The sequence below is a fragment of the Hemibagrus wyckioides genome, linkage group LG26, assembly GCF_019097595.1.
Source record: "Hemibagrus wyckioides isolate EC202008001 linkage group LG26, SWU_Hwy_1.0, whole genome shotgun sequence".
In the NCBI taxonomy this organism is placed as follows: domain Eukaryota; kingdom Metazoa; phylum Chordata; class Actinopteri; order Siluriformes; family Bagridae; genus Hemibagrus; species Hemibagrus wyckioides.
In genome coordinates this window covers 1,663,917-1,686,416 of record NC_080735.1, presented here as the reverse complement: position 1 = coordinate 1,686,416, position 22,500 = coordinate 1,663,917, and the positions used below count along the sequence as shown (strand labels likewise).

Below are 22,500 nucleotides of genomic sequence, written 5' to 3'. Positions count from 1 at the left end.
TATACCATCATGAGTCAGCATCATCATCATCATCATCATCATCAGTCTTGATGTTCTGTATCACTTCTCATTCAGCAGTTTGGAGTTTAGGGCTGAATCCTGCTGATTTTTTGGGTTCTGAGTTTCTGAATTTTATCACCAGAATACGCCATTAATGTTTTAGATTTATTTCTATGTATATATTATATATAAAAATATTTTATATTATATATATATATATATGTATATAAATATTTTATATTTTTTATATTTAGATGTATTATATATTTTATATATACAAATTTTTATTTTTATTTATATATATATATATATAATATTTAAAAAAATATTTATATTTATTTATTTAATATTTTTTAACTAAAAAACAAGATTTATTTCCCATGTAGGATTACACCACAGCATCATTCTTTTTATTGGTCAGTGAGGTAACAGCCCCACCCACTGCATTTCTATTGGCTCACACCACGGAGGCTGAGTCAGTGTCCTTTCCCCTTCAGTGATTTTCTTTCTGTTTGCTTTCAGCTCTCGAGTCGAAACTCCGAGACTGCGAGACACATCCACGCAGACGACCCCGTTTCCATAGCGACCCTGCAGGTTTGATTGGTTATTTGCCCACACAGGTTGATAAGACTTTTCGAGCCTTTTTTTTCTTTTTTCTTGACCTCCATTATTCCCCCGAGTCCGAGTCACTGGATGCTGCGGAGGAACCGGTGGCTGAAGACAGATGGAGAATTTTTATTGCTGAACTCCTGCGCTAGTGCGGCGTGTCAGGACTGAGATATCACGTATCATGTTAAACACTGGGTTCTGTTCCAGTCGCAGCAAATGTTCTTAATGTTAAATAAAACTATAAATGAAATAAATAATATCTACATTTCGGTGGTGAGTTTTGCTTAAAAAAATATTTTTTTTGCAGGACATTTCAGCTGGACTGTCCAGGATTGTCCAGAAATGATTCACGTGTCATTTGATGAGAGCCACATGATGTGAGATGATGCCAGAATTAAGAGGAAAAGCGTGTGTGAGTGTTTATAGCATTTAGATTCCAGTTGAATGATCAGTTTCCAATCACTTTTGTGATGTAAAAAATTCAGATCTGAGATGTTCACACACACACACACACACACTCCAACATCCAGTGAGCTGCCTGGCAGCTGCCGTGCCGCTTATTATGTCTGTGTGAGTGTGTGTAAATGTGTATAGTGTAAACAAGTGAGTGTGTTACATATTTAATTCACAGCAACGCTTGGGCTTCTCTCTCTCTCTCTCTCCCTCCCTCTCTCTCTCTCTCTCTCTCTCCCTCTCTCTCTCTCTCTCTCTCTCTCCAGATGGATAAAAGCAGCTTCAACAGGCCAGAAAACAGCCTTGCTGCTTAACTCTGTAGTTTGCTCTCTTTCATGATCTTCTGCCCACTCTCTCTCTCTCTCTCTCTCTCTCTCTCTCCCTCTATTTTTTATTCTCTCCATCTCTCTCTGTCTCTCTCTCTCACATACTCATATCTATGTGCAACACCCGTCTCTCCTCTAGGAGTGAAAAACTGGGCAGAGACCTGCTTCACTCTGTGTGTGTGTGTATGCATGTTCAGTCCTCTGTGATTTCTTCTCCCATGTGGCAGCAGCAAACATGCTAAAGAAGGGTTTTTGCTCTTCCATTTTTCATAATGCAAGAAAGATTTTCTGAGTTTTCCGGATCCTCCAGGAGCCTCGGATAGCGGGCGGGTGGGAAAACATGCAAATTGAAAAACACAGGACAAAAAAAAAGCGTGCGGGAGAGAGAGAGAGAGAGGGAGAGAGAGAGAGAGAGAGAGAGGGAGAGAGAGGGAGGGACAGAGAGAGAGAGAGAGAGAGAGAGAGAGAGGGAGAGAGAGGGAGAGAGAGGGAGGGACAGAGAGAGAGAGAGAGAGAGAGAGAGAGAAAGAGAGAGAGGGAGAGAGAGGGAGAGAGAGAAAGAGAGAGAGGGAGAGAGAGGGAGAGAGAGGGAGAGGGGACAGACTTTCAGATGTTTAAACCAAATTCTGTGCAGCCTCCCATCAAAATTTCACAATGTGACTTATAAAATCTGGATGACTGGCTTTGGTTGCTTCATGGTGGGAGCACAATGACTCATGAGTGGCCAGTATTGCAGCACACACACACACACACACACACACACACACACACACACACACACACACGTTGCGTAACTGTGTTAACTGAATGCTGGGGTATTAAGAGCAGCCAGTAAAACATCCATCATTTCATTTTTAATATGAGGGAAGTCAAAGGCAGCACTGAGCGCGTGAGTTTTGCGAGCGCTGCAGCGCAGTAATCACTAAATCAGGTTAAAAGGATGCTCTCCTATCTTTTTGGTCTCTAATGAAACATGATGTGTATAAGATTTTCATATTCTTCACAGAAAAAAAAGCACGTAATCACATCCTTAAAAGAAACTTTGTGCGTCTCTATTAAAGAAGCCCAGAGTGTAAAGCTCTAACGCTAATCAGTGCAGATGAACCCCGAGTTTATTAGGATTTAATGCTGAAGAAACCACGCAACCTGACCCCAGAGCTCAGAGCTGCACACAATAAACTCCAGCAGGTTCTTTGAAGTCGTTGAACGACTTCAACACTGCTACAGCGGAACATCAGGAATTGTGTTTTAATTTTTTTTTTACCTTACATTAGCTTCCATTACGTCATGCTCCGTTTTGCTGCTTTGTATTGTGTTACATTGGGACTGTGTTACACTCTGTTCTGTAAATGATCTCACTTAACCTCACATTACATTATGATAGAACTGAGGGAACTGTATTATCACCACACATACATTACAACACAGTGGAATCCTTTTCTTCACATATCCCAGCTGAGGAAGTTGGGGTCAGAGCACAGGGGCAGCTATGATACAGCCCCCTGGAGCAGAGAGAGGGTTAAAGACCTTGCTCAACTGCCCATCAGTGGAGCTTGAGAAGATGACTTTGGACACCTCATGCCCAGCCCACTTTCTCTTTGAACTGTTGCCTTCTGGTCAACTCTACAGAGCACTGACCACCAGAACAGCCAGGCACAAGAACAGTTTACGCTCTGTTACATCACACTGTGTTGTGTTACATCATGTTCCATTACATTGTGTTACACTGTTACATCATATCACTATACACTGGTCAGGCATAACATTATGACCACCTGCCTAATAATGTGTTCGTCCCTTCTTTTGCTGCCCAAAACAGCCCTGACCCGTCCTGCACTGTGTATTCTGGCCCCTTTCTATCAGAACCAGCATTAACTTCTTCAGCAGTTTGATCAACAGTAGCTCGTCTGTTGGATCAGATCACACGGGCCAGCCTTCTCTCCCCACGTGCATCAATGAGCCTTGACCGCCCATGACCCTGTCACCGGTTCACCACTGTTCCTTCCTTGGACCACTTTTGATAGATACTGACCACTGCAGACCGGGAACACCCCACAAGAGCTGCAGTTTTGGAGATGTTCTGATCCAGTGGTCTAGCCATCACAATTTGGCCCTTTGGTCAAACTCACTCAAATCCTTACACTTGTCCATTTTTCCTGCTTCTAACATCAACTTTGAGGACAAAATGTTGACTTGCTGCCTAATATATCCCCCCCACTAACAGGGGCCATGATGAGGAGATACTCAGTCTTATACACTTCACCGGTCAGTGGTCAGAGAGTTATGGCTGCCCGGTGTAACACTTTGTTCTCTCTATAATATCTATTAGAATTTTACGTCACCTTGCCTTGATATTATCTTTTTTTTCCCTTTTCGTTAGCTGCTATCCCTGTCCCGCTGTAACTCTGCAAATTTCCCTGCTGTGGGACGAATAAAGGATTATCTTATCTTATCTTTTATGTTGTGCTATGCTAACTAGTTAGTCTCTAGTCTATCAGATGAGTAATCTTTGCACATCTTATTAGCTGCTTTGCATCAAAATCCAAAACTTCATAAAAATACAGTACATAAACATGCAAATCGACCCTCCCTAGCTTCCCTCCCTAGTTACCTTTGAGCTCAGGTTTACTTCCTGCACACCCCCTAGTGGCCATTCCACCAGCCCTGGTCAGATATTTTATTCTAAACAAACTGAATGTTTTCCTGGTGAGTGTGTTATCAGATTAATCAGGACGCTGTCAGCTCTCGGTGTGTGAAACGCTGTACTCCGTGTCGAGCTGCTCGGCGAGCCGCGAGGGCTGAAAGGGGACGTGTGATAACCTCCTGCTGTGTAAACCATTCACGCGCTCCATAAAGACGGCTGAGCATGGATCAAATGGACAGCAACACTACAGCATTATTCAGAGAAGATCATCTTCTACAGGTCCAGGAACATTTCCATCAGAAAGCAGGGGTTCGTGCTGGAACGCACCACCCAGGAATCATCTTTAAATCTTCTGAAATAAGGCCACTTTCAATCATTATAATAATCAGAGATCACGCACACACACACACACACACACACTGGCCAGGAGCTACCAGTAGATCATGAAACCATGTGAACAGGCGAATCACACTGGTGTCATTTGATGTGTAAGCCATATGGACGGACATTTGGAGGCCTCAGAAGGAGGTAGTCAGTAACACCGGGTCATGCAAAGACTTCCACAACAGCAGAGGGCTTCTTCCTCGGAGCTCACACTTCCTGTTCCTCAGTCCCTTCCTGTTTCGAACAATTCCAGGACTCTTTCACACACCAGCTAACAGCGAGCTCTTGCCAGTTCCTTCACTGAGTGAAGCTCTGAGCCGTGGTTTTCTCACTGGTCACCAGAACTTGCCTTTGGTTTTGAAGACTAGGACTTTTTGGTGGTTATCTGGTGGATTTTCTGTGCCATGACTTCCTGCCTGCTTTTGGATAATGCAATAAAACTACAGCACATGGGCCCTGAACCTTCTCCTCTCAGGACAGTCATTTCTAGAGCATGTTTATTAGGACATCTTAGCTGCTTTCTTTTCTTTTTTTTAATACAAAATGTGTATATTTCTGACTATCCAATAGAGCAAAACTCTTCCAGAAATAAAAGGCAAGTAAAGAACTTCAGAATTTAGGATTTCTCGAGCAAGCCGTAGGGGGTGGAATCAGCGCCGAGCGCATGGTGATATTACAGGGTTCCCCAGGTCTTTCCTGCAGCCCCTGATTCAGCATGGTGTAGAGATCTCCCAGCTCACCTGATTTCAGCTCAGCAGGTAAACCCCAGGCTTAACAGTGGGTGTGTTACAGCAGACAGATCACCAAACTGTGTTCAAGGGCTATCAAGGACTGAAATCAGAGAACAGTGCAGGCTAAAGGGGTCTGGTGTGTTAGCATGTTTTTGGGTTTTTTTTGTTAACGTGAAATTGCAGAATTCTTTTCATGACATGTTTAAAGAGAGTTTTAAGCCTACGAAGATACTTTTCCATCCTGAGAACATTTTAAGACACTCACTGGGATGAAGGGTCAGTGTGGAGGAGATGATGCTGCCGTCTTGTTCTCCTCAGCCCACTTGGTGAAATCCCACTTAGAGAAAGGCTAATAAAGTGTTATACTGGTTTTTAAACCTGAAAGAATTGAAGTGTTAAAGGACTTTTGTAGACAGAGAGTTTATCTTCTTGTCGTAAAATAAAGCTGGCTTCCTGCGATGAGTTTGACTTGAATCAAATCTTCCAAATAAAAAGGAAAGTGTCCGTTTATGATGGCTAGATGGCCTTGTATCTTCCTTCAGTGAGACATTTACCAGGCAACTTTACTCCACTAAGCACTTTACAGGTGAGGAGTTCTATCTACAGCTCCATCTTAGATACATGGCTATGAAGTGATGTTCTTTCATGAAAATGAATGGATATATAGGTAGATGTTTATTAACAGAAATTGTGCATTGAATAGATTTAAATTTTTTACACCTCACCTCATTGGACCATCAAGGTAAATGTTGCTCCTGATATACTGGTACCATTACACAGTTTACCATTACCATGTCAGAGTCACTGCTGGGATGCAGTCCCCCAACCAGCTAAGACACTGCTCCAGCACATTTTCTCAGAGGGTTTCATATCATCTCAAGTTTGAAGTGTGACCAACAGTGATTGTGGAACTGTAATGGGGAGAACTGGTTTTGTTCATGATGGCCAGGCATCCCACTAAATTTTGGGAGAAAGTTTTGCTATGCTGGGTGATAGCTAAAGATTATGATTATGATTAGCTTGACAAGCTTTGGGATGGAATGACCCACATGGGAACGTGTGAAGATCAGGCTTGTTGTAACAGGATCAGGTGTAGGTTTAGACCAGACATCTGCTGTAGGATCTGAGATATTGAGATGGTTCACAGCACAGGAGGCAAGAGAGCAGTATAGCTGCAGGTTGTCAGGGGTGAGACTGACCAAGGGAGGGGCTGAAGAGGATTAGGGACAAATAGAGAATAATGAGTATAGATATGAGTGTTTGAGGTTTGAGATTGGAAGTGTGTCTTGATCCCTTAGGGAGACAGAGCATCTGAAATTGTTCGGAGGATAGAGCTTCTGAGATCCTTCAGAATATAGATAGATCATTTTTCAGAGGGATAGAGCATCTACGATCCTTTACAGAGAGAGATTTCTGCAATCCTTCAGAGAAACAGAACATCTGAGATCCTTTCGAGAGGTAGGACGTGTGAAATCCTTCAGACTCAGCATCTGTCAGTCTGCAGAGAGAAAGAGGGACTGCAATACCTCAGAGACAGGATGGGCCGTGAGTACTGAGAGATGGAAGCAAGCAGTCCTGTTGGACCACGTAGGTAAGAGGGAAAATTCCCTGAAGCGGGATGATGCCATTAGAGAGCCTGATGTGTTCTGGCCTTGCTGCAGTGGATACATCCCAATATCGCAAATGTGCAGCGTTTTATTTTATATTATTTTATCAGAGTTAACACTACATTTAAAATGAGTGAGCTAAAAGCCTGTGATGTGGTTGTGTGTGATGTGGTTGCGTGAACATCTCAAGGTGGATGGGGTCAGAAACCGATGTCATCTCACTGAAGCATGTGAGAATCCCCAGCCCTCTAAACTTCTAGCTTGTTAAGTCAGAAATGCAAGACTGCAGTGTTTCATGAGCGTTCTCCTCAACAGTACCGCAGAGCATCACGTCCTGCGCCAGGATATCAAACTGAGAAAACAACCAGAGCCGATGGATCGAAAGCTCTTCATCTGACGCATCGATATCGGTTTATGAGATAAGCAGGAGAACATTTAGTACTCATGGAAACGTTTGGTGTAGGTGGCACTAAGCTCTGTCAAGTGGAAGGAGAGTGATAGCAATTCACACAGTGTTAACTGGGAAGGCAGTGGATGTGGTGGTCAAGCGTGGTCTTTCTCTCGCACTTCATATGATCAAATTGACTCCCTCATCATTTCAGAGAGCAGTTATGGTCATGTGGACAGGTCACGCTTCTCAAAGCGGTGATATATTTATATTTTATGACGTCCTTACACCAGTGTAAGATCCAGTTTAAGCGCTGTGTATGAGGAAGATGTTATTAAATATGGAAAAGCAGCTAATTACATATCTAAACATAAAACTGTACAAATCCACACATGGATAAAGAAGCAAACAATTCAGGTAACGAGGCAACTGTTTAATTACTATATGTACCTGTTATCAGCTGTAACACCGCATGCAAAGCTGTTTCCTTACGTCAATAAAAATGAACGTCGATATCCTGAGACTTGAAAAGGAATGAAGAAATCAGTATGTATGTATGCTTACAGTAGAAATAAGCATACTGGAGTTTATTATTCTTTCAGTAATTGCACATATCCTTCAAACCAGACAGAGTACAGCACTCAGCCACTCGGCAGACCGATCACGTCTCCGTCTCACAGCTCGTCTGACTGGTACGTGTAATGCCTCAGGACGTGTGATGTAATTACACTGACGGCAAGTTAAAGTGAAACCGAACAGGTACATGCTGCTAATTACGTTGTGTTCCCAAACTTTCTGCTGCTGATCGCATCACGCAGAACCGTGGGCTATTTCATCTTTTGTTCCTGTGATTGATATACAATGTGGAATGCATTGCTCAGGCATATTTATGTGTAAGAGACATATTTAAGATGAAGGGATACACCGTGGATGGAAAAGAAAGAAAAAACAGCTGCCGCTTCATAGAAACATTTCATGCAAATGAACACAATCATTCAATAAGGGACAGATTATTACTAAATATTAGATAGATTATTAATATCATGTGCAAAATCATGCACCTACATGTGTTTGTACTTATATATATATATATATATAGAATGTATAAAGAATTTTTCATTTCATTTATTTTTCACCTATTTTTATACCTCATAAATACTTTTTGTACTTCTGAACACATTCATATACCTGATCAGCCATAACATTATGACCAACTGCCTAATATTCTTTTGGTTCCTCTTTTGCTACCGAGACAGCCCTGACCCGTCCTGCACTGTGTATTCTGACCCCTTTCTATCAGAACCAGCATTAACTTCTTCAGCAGTTTGATCAACAGTAGCTCGTCTGTTGGATCGGATCACACGGGCCAGCCTTCTCTCCCCACGTCCATCAATGAGCCTTGACCGCCCATGACCCTGTCTCCGGTTCACCACTGTTCCTTCCTTGGTCCACTTGTGATAGATACTGACCAGGAACACCCCACAAGAGCTGCAGTTTTGGAGATGCTCTGATCCAGTGGTCTAGCCATCACAATTTGGCCCTTTTGGTCAAACTCGCTCAAATCCTTACGCTTGTCCATTTTTCCTGCTTCTAACATCAACTTTGAGGACAAAATGTTGACTTGCTGCCTGATATATCCCACCCACTAACAGGGGCCATGATGAGGAGATACTCAGTCTTATTCACTTCACCGGTCAGTGGTCAGAGAGTTATGACTGATCGGTGTATATAGATTATTTCATTTATTATGTTTATTTTTTCTTGTTATCTCTGACAAAAGAATTTCCTTCAGGATTAATAAAGTCTTATCTCATATATTATTCACTGATATTAGCCTTCTGTATAATTCTGTATATGTATAATATATTAAAACATTATATTATATATAATATATTGTATATTAACTCATAAACTCAAATCTCTTAAATATCTCGTTTGCAACAAGACTTTGGCTCAATATTAAAATAAAACAAAAATCATAATTTCTAGTGTGAAGTTGTAGTTGATATTTTTTGGTAATGCATGGATTATATGAAATTGCTTACTTTCTTTAGCTGTTAAGGAAGATTCTTCTTTACAGAGTGCAATAATTCTGACATGTTTGTTATGCCCTCTGCTTTATCATCTTCTGGGTTAATAAGACACTTTATTTTTTGGTGAAATGGGGTTAATGTTGTTTACTAATATATAAGTTTGGAAATCTTTTCTAAATGAATGTGTAAGAGTTTTAAAGCGTTTTTTGTGGGTGTAATGCAGCGTAATGAGTCTTTGATGGATGATCATTATCCACTTTATCAAATAAACCTGTTCGAATCTCCTGAGTAAAAAGCTAAGTGTTTGTTGGAAATGGACACAGATCGTCAAATTGGGTTGCATTAAATTTGCATATTATTTGTTCAAATCATTAGACTTGGAGTAGAAGTAAAAACGAGAACTCTGTGGTGTGAGGAAAGAGTTTCTGAATCCTTTATGAAATACTAAATTATTTACAAATGGAAATGATGGGAATATTTTTCAGCTGGACTTAAATTGCTCTTTAAACCCAGTTAAAAAGTTCTTTCTAGAGATTTTATTATCAATACCAGCAGATCACAGCTTCAACACCATAAATGTTCATATCTCCTTAGTTGTTTACTTGTAATCCTCAAACCTGTAAAACAACAGAAAGCAGGTGATGGTTGATTTCAGAAGGAAAAACTAATAAATGATGATCAAAATCAGGTGAAAATGATATCTCCTCCTGAGAGCCCTGCAGCCGAGCCCATAACATGTTCCTTAAAGAATATCTGTCGATTCCATGGACATAAACGTGTGAAACTGTGACCCAAGTGTAATAATCAGGGCCTGTAGTACGGTGGCTGAGAAGTGCAAAATAAAATAACAAATTAAAAACACAAGGACAAGTTAGATAAAAAGGTAGGTATAGTGTGTGAATGGAATTCTTCCCTCTGATTGGACAAGACATGGGTCACTCAGGATCTACAGGAAGTCCAGCAGTAGCTGCAGCAGTAGAAAGTGGATTGGTGTGTGTATGAACACAACTCTGCTCTTATAGCGCTCCTTACATCCTTTCATCTGGAATAGTTTGCTCTTCCGAACATTCCTGGTGTGTTTTTAGAGAAACTAATCTTTACTCCATGATACACTACCAGTATCTCCAACATCACACTGACCATATGAACGTCCTTCCTCACAGTAGCGCTGAATGAACTCCATTTTCTTATAAAGATTAATATATATGTTATTTCCTTTAAAATGTTGCACTATCAAAAAAATATTGTTTTAAAGTGAAGGCAGAACTCCACACATGTACAGGAAATAAAGTTAGATACACAACTGGACCGATGTCTCGTCCAATCAGAGGGAAGAATTCCATTTGCAAACTATACCTACCTTTTCCACTCTGTCTGATTGGTCCTTGTGGTTTTTGCTGTTATTGTGTTCTGCTCTTCTCAACCTCCGTACTGTAGACATCAATCTTACCAGCTTACTGACTAGTATAACTAGTCCCCCCTGCTCCCACCCACCAGCCACTGATTCAATTCAATTCAGTCCACTTTTAACAATGGACGTTGTCTCAAAGCAGCTTTACAGAAGTAGAGAGTAATCTGTTGTTTGTCCTTTTCTTCCTTTTTTTAATTCTTCTTGGCGATATTCAGTAATAAAAGCCAGTAATTCCCTCAGTGACCATTTCATTAATGTCTGCTTCTCAGCTCCTTTCTACTTCATTTTATCTACATTCTGATAGAATTCTGGGGAAAACGTAAACTCTGCAGTCTCGTAACCAAAGAGGGGAAAAAACGTTGTTCTATTCTGAGCGTCTTCAGAAAATCTTCCTTCCCCGTGTAATACCTTTTGATATGCAAAACATGACACGCATGACTATTCCATGAATATGTAAATGACCGCATGATGTCATCTGCACTTCCCCCCCGAAAGGACTCGGCTAGACGGGGAGCCGCCTTTCGAACACGGAAACTCCGTTACGTCGTCATGCCCGAGATCTGATTTTCAAAAGCAAACTGGAAAAAAAAAACCCTCTGTTGAATTGCAAAAGCCAACAGCGAACATCTGCACGCTCACTACAAACACTTCAGATGAGCTTGTGTAGGCAGAGGATTATGTGTACTTGAGCTTTGTGTAGAAAGTGGCTCCGCTGCAGAATGAAAGTAGGGAGTGTTCGGTCGCAGGGGGAGCGTCGCCCGATGTCTCGAGTTGCGCTGATGTGTCTTGGAGCACCTCTTAGTTTGATTATGATTCTCGTGACTCTGCTAAAGCGAAGCCCCGACACGTCTGGGCCGTGATGGAGGACGTCGTTGCAGGCAAATGAGGGAATAAATAAATCAGGCCCCGATGAATTATGAAGGCCTCCTCATATATATCCAGCATAGCAAACATCCTTCTTCGAATTACAATCAGAGAAAAAAAAATATCACACCCTACGAGGCGTGGGGGGATCGGTTTGTCATCGCACGTCGCGACAAAATGGATTTACAGCTAACACGTTCGCCGGCGTAAAATGAAAATGGCAAAGCCGACATCGCGCCATTAAAAAAAGCTCACTACAAAGTCATTAAGAGTTCAGAGCACACTGAGGCTATTTCATCAGCATTTAAGAGAAGCAAATCTGGTAAAATGGCTGCATTAGTGTTCGTTTGAAGTCAGTTCCAGTTAAGCTGCTGATGAAACCCAGTGACATGGCAGCTGGCAAGATGCTGATGTACTTATGATGACTGTAAATTATGTGGTTCTGTCACATTAGTGAAAGAATATGAATGGTATAGAGCAGGGGATTCCAGCTAACCTTTGTGAAGATCCAGCTACGTTATGGTGGTGGTGTTACAGTTCTCGACTAGCGCCACACACTCTGAACAGATACCTACGGTGGCTGAGAAGTGCAAAACACTAGGATGATTCACACAAAGTGGAAAAGGTAGGTATAGTGTGTGAATGGAATTCTTCCCTCTGACTGGATGAGACATGGGTCACTCAGGATCTACAGGAAGTCCAGCAGTAGCTGCAGCAGTGGAAAGTGGATTGGTGTGTGTATGAACACAACTCTGCTCTTATAGCGCTCCTTACATCCTTTCATCTGGAATAGTTTGCTCTTCCCAACATACCTGCGTTCTCCAGGTGTGTTTTTAGAGACATGGTGTGTTTTTACTCCATGATACACTATCAGTATATCCAAAATCACACCATATGAACGTCCTTCCTCACAGTAGCGCTGAATGAACTCCATTTTCTTATAAAGATTAATATATATTTGTTATTTTCTTTAAGAAGTTGCAATTTCAAATAAATGATGAAGGCAGAACTCCACACATGTACAAGAAATAAAGTTAGATACACCAATGTCTCGTCCAATCAGAGGGAAGAATTCCATTCACAAACTATACCGACCTTTTCCACTCTGTCTGATTCGTCTTTGTGTTTTCAGATTTGTTATTGTGTTTTGCACTTCTCAGCCACCGTAGGTACCTGTTTAGTCATTTTAGTGGACACACATCTTGTCCAGCAGAAAACAAGAAGAGAAAATAAGGCTTGAAAAACTCCACAACACTAATGAGAACAGGTGAACACAACGAGGGAACAAACCCTCAAGACCCAAGACAAAGGCAGCACTGTAATGTGGGAGGGGCCTATGTGATAATTATTTACATAAATCTGCATGAATAAACAGAGGATCTGCTGCAGTGCTTTTTAATACTACACGACTGTAAGAACTGAGGTGTAGCTTCAGGACTTTCCTACAGAATTATCACTGGCACACTTGGTTTCAACTTTTCCCTGACGTATCTGTCTCTAAGACTGTCGAGCTTTTACACAGGTATTCCATCACCCTCTCCACACACACACACACTGAATTTCCTGCAACAACTTGTTGCCAAAGCCGTCTTGCAACAAACAGACGAAAGAACGGGAAGCTGACAGGCAGCAGGACGTAGGACTGGCAACCTGACACTGTGTTTGGCACAGATGGCATCACCAGTGCTGGGTATCTGTCAGAGATCTGAAGCAGTGTCTAGTTAAATGTCACAAAGTTGCAGAGCTAAAACATGGCTAAAAAATATCCATTGTTCACATTCTCTCTTTACTCGCCAGTGTAAATATCTGATTTGTGTCAGCTATGATAAAATAGCTGAGATTATGGGCCAGGATAAACTAGGCCAGACAAACACTGGGGTATCTGGCAGCACCCCCAAAACTGCCGGCCAGGAACCAACACCTGTTCCTGAGTTTTATGGAGCAGTTCTTCAGCCTCAGTTTTTTTAGCCTCAGTTTCTAGTCGGTTCACATTAAAAGTCACCTTTGTGTGTAAAACACTGCACTGGAATGGAAAACTGCTCTTGGTAGTGGAGGCACGCCTTAAAGAACCCCTTCTTGGCCAGTGATCCCATTTCAAGGACACACAATTCTGGTGAATTTCCTATACGGGCAGTAGAAAAGAGAGGTGTACTGATTTGAAAGAAAATTCACAGCACATGGACATCTCAGGTGACCCCAAATGGGGTCAGTTGTGTTGGGTGGCTTTTGCACTGGTCATGGCTTTCAGGACTATCCAGAAATCAAAATTTTAGCTGCAATGTAACTAGATGCGACAGCCAGAAAGTGGAACATTTAAAATCTCACCTTCTCAGCCATGGTCATGGCCGCACCTCCATGGACACCCAGGATGGGCATAGCAGTCTGGGAAGAGACAAAGTCCAGCATCTGGGCGATAGCTTCCTGGTCGGTTCCGTCACCGTAAACAAGGCCATGCAATCGCTGGCGTGCCATGAGCTGGCAAAGGTGGGTGAGCATGCTGCCTGGGTCCGTGTGGTTCACCTGTACAGCCAGCACACTGATGTCCAGTGGTGCTCCGACGCCTGGTGCTGGGCGCAATGCCCGTTCAGGGACACCACGAGTCTCACCCAGGATCACTGCCACACTCAGAGAGGGTGCGCTCTCAGCTGCCTGAGACCAGCCCAGCAGAGCCCAGGTCATCAGTGCCAGGCGTACTGCAACTCCCATGATTCTCGGCTTCAGCCCCTGCCAAAAGAGAGTGGAGAGCATTACTCTACAGTGCTGGGTAGATGGATGGACAGATGAAGGATGGCCAGATACTTAGATATCCACTGAGTAGATTTTTAAACATTTTTCAGATTGGTAGAAACCAAGTGTTGGATGGATGGATGGATGGATTGGAAAAATGTCATTGACAGCTGGATGGCTGGCTGGCAAGAGGGGTAGAAGTCTGGCTAGTTGACTGACCCAGTGGATGGAAAGATGGATGGAAGGATGTATGGATGGATGGATGGGTGGATGGAGGATGGCCAGATACTGAGATATCCACTGAGTAGATTTTAAAATGTTTTGCAAATTTGTAGAAACCAAGTTGGATGGATGGAAGGATGGATGTGTGGGTGGTGGACAAATGGCATTGATGGCTGGATGGCTTGCTGGCAAGAGGGATGGAAGTCTGGCTAGTTGGCTGACCGAGTGGATGGAAGGATGGATGGAAGGATAGATGGTGGACAAATGGCATTAATGGCTTGCTGCTGGCAAGATGGATGGAGGTTGGACGGTTGGCTGACCTGATGAACGGATGATGGATGGATGGATGGATGGACAGATAGATAGACACTGATAGTGACAATGTTTTTGTTAATTACAGTAGTGTTACAGACTCATATTACTCGATCTCGGTTACTTTTAAAACACAGCACATCATCAAAAAAGCTTAAAGTGTTGAAAAAAAAAAAAAAGCTTCCAGTGATGAACGCCGCTCTCTCCTCATCCTATCTATCACGCAAAGCTGCTAGTTTTTAATTGTTTAATGGGACAGCGGTTCACTTTCCACTAATTAACTAAGATGACTGAGATAGCTCGGGGCAGTCGGATGTGGGTTTAAATGGCCTACTTCCCTGACAAGTGTCATAAATACTTTATAGCAGGGATATGACTACATTTGTTGCTTCGCAGATTCCATATGTCTTGCGTAGCTGTGTGCTGAAGCGCAGTAATGACCGGTGACACCGTGCACTTAAGGGAAATGCATCGTTACTAGCGACTGAGGAACAGCTTGTATAGGGTTAAGTGAAGTGAAAAGCAAAATAAGCTGAGTGATGTGAGACTAACTCGTGAGTGTTTAAAAAAATACTTATTAGATTTTAAAAAGCAGCAATTATAGAGTAGAAATGAGCAGAAAGACTCATTCAAATTCCACTGAAGCAAAACTATAGATTTCTCAAACGGCTCAATGAACGACCTGGAAATACCACAGAAACAATCTGTCTAAAAAATCTTCCACTTCATTAACATGTAATATTTAATAAGTCAGTGAATAATTGTAGTTAAGCAGCTGCCGTTAACACCGAACATGACGGAACAAATATCGGACAGGAAGCTGAGAGATTTTTATGAGAGAACCTTAATATTCAAATTCTGATTGCAAATTCTTTATCATAAATTTTATGTAAGTGCTGACGGCCGCAGGGACTGGTGTTACAGCCACTGGAAAGAGATCTAATATCTGAATTGTTGAATAATTGAACCTGTTGGTTAATAAGTGTGTGACTCCATCACCTGAATGTTCAGCAGCTGCTTCAGGCTCAGCTTTCCACTCGTGTTCTGCATCACTGCACAACATGCTGAACACTGTAGTGATGGAGCGCGTAGACTCAAATATCCTCAACTAGAACTTTTAAATATTTCATAATGTTCGTTAACCTTTTACGATTAAGAAAGAAAAAACACCTTTACTGCCAGGAAGCTACGAATAAAAATCAAAACAATAGCTGAGAGCTGAAATCTGACCCCACACTGACCACCCACGCTACACCACACTGATCTATTCCTCTTACATCACAGCAATTTGACACAAATTTTTTATTAATTAAAGAATGCCACCATCCTTTTTTTTCTTTTTTTTTAAAAAACATTATATATTTAACATCAGGTAAACTAGCTCCTGTTCTCGTACGTAGCTCTAAACATTCCCTCACTAGTCTCTCTATACTCTCTCCCTCTCTGTCCTAAAAACTAAACCCTGACACTGGAGACTCCTTCTGTAAATGTTAAATATGCATGTCTGTAAAGAAAACTACCATATAACTTTTTTTACGATCATATTTATCGCTGTGAATGAGCTGTTACTATAGAAACAATAACGTATTAGAGTGAGTACATTAACATTAACATACGTACATTTAGAGCGTAACCCTGTGATCTGTATTATAACCAGGACTGTTCTAACCTACACCTCTAACACCTATAATCTACACCCTATACCAGGGGTTAAGATCTTCTCAGCACACCCTGAAGTCTTAAGTATCATTTAGCCTCATTTTGTTTGATTTAGTTTATTGTAACATGAAACTCAGCTACTTTCAATTCAGTTTTATTTGTATAGCTTTTTAACAATGGGCATTGTCTCAAAGCAGCTTTACAGAACAAAAGAAACATAGTACAAGATTAACGTTAGACAAAATCATCCCTAATGAGAAGCCTGAGGAGACTGTGGTGAGGAAAAACTCCCTGAGATGGTAAGAGGAAGAAACCTTGAGAGGAACCAAAAGGGAACCTCATCCTCATCTGGGTGATACTGGAGAGTGGGATTATAAATCATTATAAACACTGAGAGTGGGATTATAAATCATTATAAACACAGAGAGTGGGGTTATAAATCATTATAAACACTGAGAGTGGGATTATAAATCATTATAAACACTGAGAGTGGGATTATAAATCATTATAAACACTGAGAGTGGGATTATAAATCATTATAAACACTGAGAGTGGGATTATAAATCATTATAAACACTGAGAGTGGGATTATAAATCATTATAAACACTGAGAGTGGGATTATAAATCATTATAAACACCGAGAGTGGGGTTATAAATCATTATAAACACTGAGAGTGGGATTATAAATCATTATAAACACTGAGAGTGGGATTATAAATCATTATAAACACAGAGAGTGGGATTATAAATCATTATAAACACAGAGAGTGGGATTATAAATCATTATAAACACTGAGAATGGGATTATGAATAATGTCCTTTCTACAGTGATGTAGTCAGTTGGAGTTGTGTGATGGAGATACAGCATGTGTAGAATGTTAGTGTGTGTATTAATTAGGAGGTTGTTGTTGTCCTCAGAGTCCACAAGAAGTGGCATCTTTTCTTCAATTGTCTGAAATCTTCATGAAGCAGAATCCAACTGGAGCTGGTCCATCACTGGATACCTCGGGATACTTGTACGGTCAGCCTCTTCTCACTGAAGGTCCAAAATCTTCATGAAGCGGAAATGGTTATTGTGCCTGATGAAGGTATGATGGTATGATGATGGTATGATGATGGTATGATGGTATGATGTTGGTATGATGGTATGATGATGGTATGATGGTATGATGATGGTATGATGATGGTATGATGGTATGATGATGGTATGATGGTATGATGATGGTATGATGATGGTATGATGGTATGATGGTATGATGATGGTATGATGGTATGATGTTGGTATGATGTTGGTATGATGGTATGATGTTGGTATGATGGTATGATGATGGTATGATGGTATGATGATGGTATGATGGTATGATGATGGTATGATGATGGTATGATGGTATGATGTTGGTATGATGGTATGATGATGGTATGATGGTATGATGATGGTATGATGGTATGATGATGGTATGATGGTATGATGATGGTATGATGATGGTATGATGGTATGATGTTGGTATGATGGTATGATGATGGTATGATGTTGGTATGATGGTATGATGGTATGATGATGGTATGATGGTATGATGTTGGTATGATGTTGGTATGATGGTATGATGTTGGTATGATGGTATGATGATGGTATGATGTTGGTATGATGGTATGATGTTGGTATGATGGTATGATGTTGGTATGATGGTATGATGTTGGTATGATGTTGGTATGATGGTATGATGTTGGTATGATGGTATGATGTTGGTATGATGTTGGTATGATGGTATGATGTTGGTATGATGGTATGATGTTGGTATGATGGTATGATGTTGGTATGATGTTGGTATGATGGTATGATGTTGGTATGATGGTATGATGTTGGTATGATGTTGGTATGATGGTATGATGTTGGTATGATGGTATGATGTTGGTATGATGTTGGTATGATGGTATGATGTTGGTATGATGGTATGATGTTGGTATGATGGTATGATGTTGGTATGATGTTGGTATGATGGTATGATGTTGGTATGATGGTATGATGTTGGTATGATGTTGGTATGATGGTATGATGTTGGTATGATGGTATGATGATGGTATGATGGTATGATGATGGTATGATGTTGGTATGATGGTATGATGTTGGTATGATGGTATGATGTTGGTATGATGTTGGTATGATGGTATGATGATGGTATGATGGTATGATGTTGGTATGATGTTGGTATGATGGTATGATGTTGGTATGATGGTATGATGTTGGTATGATGGTATGATGTTGGTATGATGTTGGTATGATGGTATGATGTTGGTATGATGGTATGATGTTGGTATGATGGTATGATGTTGGTATGATGTTGGTATGATGGTATGATGTTGGTATGATGGTATGATGATGGTATGATGTTGGTATGATGATGGTATGATGGTATGATGTTGGTATGATGGTATGATGATGGTATGATGTTGGTATGATGATGGTATGATGGTATGATGTTGGTATGATGGTATGATGTTGGTATGATGTTGGTATGATGTTGGTATGATGGTATGATGTTGGTATGATGGTATGATGGTATGATGTTGGTATGATGTTGGTATGATGGTATGATGTTGGTATGATGTTGGTATGATGATGGTATGATGTTGGTATGATGTTGGTATGATGTTGGTATGATGGTATGATGTTGGTATGATGGTATGATGTTGGTATGATGTTGGTATGATGGTATGATGATGGTATGATGTTGGCATGTTGGTATGATGATGGTATGCTGTTAATTGTGCACTATGATGTTGGCATGTTGGTATGATGATGGTATGATGATGCTATGATGTTGGTATGATGGTATGATGTTGGTATGATGTTGGTATGATGTTGGTATGATGGTATGATGTTGATATGATGTTGGTAGGATGGTATGATGATGGTATGATGTTGGCATGTTGGTATGATGATGGTATGATGATGCTATGATGTTGGTATGATGTTGGTATGATGGTATGATGTTGGTATGATGGTATGATGATGGTATGCTGTTAATTGTGCACTATGATGTTGGCATGTTGGTATGATGTTGGTATGATGATGGTATGATGTTGGTATGATGTTAATTGTGCACTATGATGTTGGCATGTTGGTATGATGTTGGTATGATGATGGTATGATGTTGGTATGATGTTAATTGTGCACTTGCACCAGGAATGACCCCTCTGTCAGGATTTGCCCCTCACCCTTGTTTCCCCAGCGTGATGTGTGCTGCTGTGGTTTGGTCAGTTCTTTGTGTATAACACTGCTGACATCACCAACATTCAGTACTGTGTGCTTACTGGTTTGTCTGAATTGAGTGGAGGCACTGAAGGAGCTGAAGGTTAAGAGCCTCGCTGAAGGCCAAACAGTTTTTTTTCACTAAGTGCCGAGCTGTCACTGACCTTAGTAAGGTACATATCCCTTCATGAGACTAACGACTTATCAGGATGCGCCCCAGCGGCGCCAACAATTACCTACCAGCTCGCTGTGAACTGAATCCTAAAGAGGCACCAGGATTCTCGCCCTGAATACTTTCTATACACTTCGGTGTCTGAAACTGCGGCGTGATCAATTAGACCTTACGTCTCCCAAGCTTAGACACTTTAACAATAAAAACACTTCAGGCCTGACGCAGAGTCTGCTCATTAACGCCAGTCAAAATAATTGCTTAATTGGTTTCTTTGCATGGTTGTTTGTGGGGTTTAAAAGGTCTTCATGCCTCGCTGGACACAGCGGAAATTCAGACACACTTGTGTTCTCCTGCCTCCACAACATTCTCATGTAGCAGGCCAAGCTCCGGTCTGTAATTAAGCCGGATGGAGAGCAATCAGAGCCGCGCCCTCGGGCCAGCCCGGAGTCGCTTTTAGCACTTAGAGGAACTCTGCATCTCTCTCTTTTTTCTGTGTGTGTGTGTGTGTGTGTGTGTGTTGTTTAAAAGGAAGCTTCTGTAAATCCACAAATGAGGGTAATTGCCTAAAGTGTGTGAGAGTGTAGTTCACTGCAAGCTGTTAAGCTAAACCCTGTGTTGTGTTTACCCTCAACACCTGCAGTCAGCATTCCTGATTACAGAAACACCAGTTCTTCATACTCCAACATGCCTGTCTCACACACACACACACACACACACACACAGGTATTCTTTCCCCCGCATCAGAATTTCAGCAGCAGTGCAGCAGAGAGCTGCCTCCATGCCAACGTGAGTAAATGTGTGTGTGTGAGTGTTCACGTGGGAGAGATTCAGAGCTCGACTCTTAGCGTACCTTGCGGTTCTTGTGACCTTTCGTGGAGTCTGTGTTTCATAATTCAGAACCAGAAGCTCTAGTTGCCGGTGGAGAATTTGCTAAACGTCTCCACCGAGATGAGCAGATTTCTGACCCTTTGTTCAAACATTGTTTTTACGTCGCATGATTTCCAACCTGATTTTGTTAGAGTAGAGAAATATCTCTCACACCGTGTGATAACTCGTTCGCCTGTGAGCTGAGATCGGCTTCTTAATCACGTAATACGCTGACAAGAAAGTTCTCGCGGTGGCAGAGGTTTCACACCACTCGAATTTGAAGTTTTTATTGCTGTGGAACAAGTTTTCTGGAACTCGTCTGGAACCAGTAGAAACTGGTAAACTGGTAGAGATACGATGTACTACACACTATACACTACGTAGTCTATCGTGTTAGAATAGTTGTATTGTCTCAGTGCCTGTTAGCCCCGCCCCTCATCTGCTCCCTAAGCAAAGCTGTGCATAAAGTGTCCAACATTCCACACAACCTGCACTATTTACACTAACTATCTACTTTGGGACACAGCTTTAGTGAGTCAAAGACACTTGACCTTTAATCCTTTTTAGGTTATCTTTTTGACTTGTTAACTGGATAAAATTCTGATTCTTGCTAGCTCACATTTACATGCCGAGCACTTTTTAAGCGTGACAGCGAATCTGAGCAACAGAAGCATAAAGATGGGAATAGTAAGCCTGCAGCTGTCAATAAAATATCTTCTCAGAGGAGAAACTCTGGTCTCTTTGTGGCATCAGACCGATACACACCACCAACATCCGACCAATCAGCACACACGGCTCTCTCCATCACGCCGCCTGTCAGCTCACAAAGCTTCTCGTCTTATGCTAACATTGATAGCAGTGGGATTTTGGGGAAGTTGGTTTGGAAGGAAGGGAACACTAAAGAAAAAAAGGCGGGGGGGGGGGTGTATTCGTTTGGATTTTGAACAAATGTGTAGCTGTGGGTGGGAATAAGAATCGGTTCTGGTCGGGTCCGCCCACTCATTACACTGATCTCTAAAACACATTTAAATGGAAACTGTTTGGAACTGAATTATAAATGCTGGTTTTAAGAGGCGTGGCCAAACAAGTTGATCACATGACCACAACGTGTCCGTATCTCTGCCACGAACATATCAACATCCCTAAAACCTCCGCAAGCCACTATTCCAACTCACCTTGGAAATATTTCACAGTTTTGAAATAGTTTTAGTTTCAGCTGGAGTAGACTCTGGGTGAAGAACGAGTGAGCGCTTTCCTCCTGAAGAAAAAGTCCTCTTTTCCCACAGGATACAACATCATCTTCACTGACATGTCACTTCACACCAGATGTGTGTGTATATATATATTACCTGGGGATATTTTTACTGCTCATGTTAGAGAAGAGGTAATACAGTGGAACTCTTTCCAGAGGCGTATACACAAGGTCCATGAAAATGACTGACCTATAATCCAGAGATTCTCTGGTCATAATCCCATCACTGTATAGAAAGCTAATGCAGTCGGAATAGGGCTGGAATCAAACCCTCTCGTGACTTTCTGCCTCATCACCTTTCAGTCAACCATGGCTTATGTACCTGATTCATCAGAGTGAGACAGCTGTGTTAAAAACAAATGGAGAAAACACTTACTGTGTAGTCATTAATGATTAGTAAGAAAGCTAAAGCCCTACTCACACTGGATTAGTTTTAAGCTAATGTAATTATAAGCGGTGTGTCTGTGAGATTTTAGTCCATGTCAGCTTTCTTAGCCTCTGTATCACGCTCATGTGGATTAATACAGAGATCACTTATCCTGCGCAAATCCATCAGATTCATTACAATCCTCTGAAACTTTACTTCAG

The 22,500-nt window shown here is 41.5% G+C and overlaps 1 protein-coding gene across 2 annotated transcripts in view; it reads right to left on the bottom strand.

Annotated features, from left to right (window-relative positions):
- The window catches only part of grin2ab (glutamate receptor, ionotropic, N-methyl D-aspartate 2A, b), a 97,130-nt gene that overhangs the window by 72,420 nt on the left and 2,210 nt on the right, over positions 1–22,500 (bottom strand). The window contains exon 2 of one of the 2 annotated variants that reach the window (XM_058380586.1): positions 13,776–14,174. The exons of the other annotated variant lie outside the window; for it this stretch is intronic. Coding sequence (XP_058236569.1) covers positions 13,776–14,156 — 381 coding nt within the window. The 5' untranslated portion in view covers positions 14,157–14,174. The remainder of the gene's footprint in view (positions 1–13,775; positions 14,175–22,500) is intronic. 2 annotated transcript variants of the gene reach the window in all.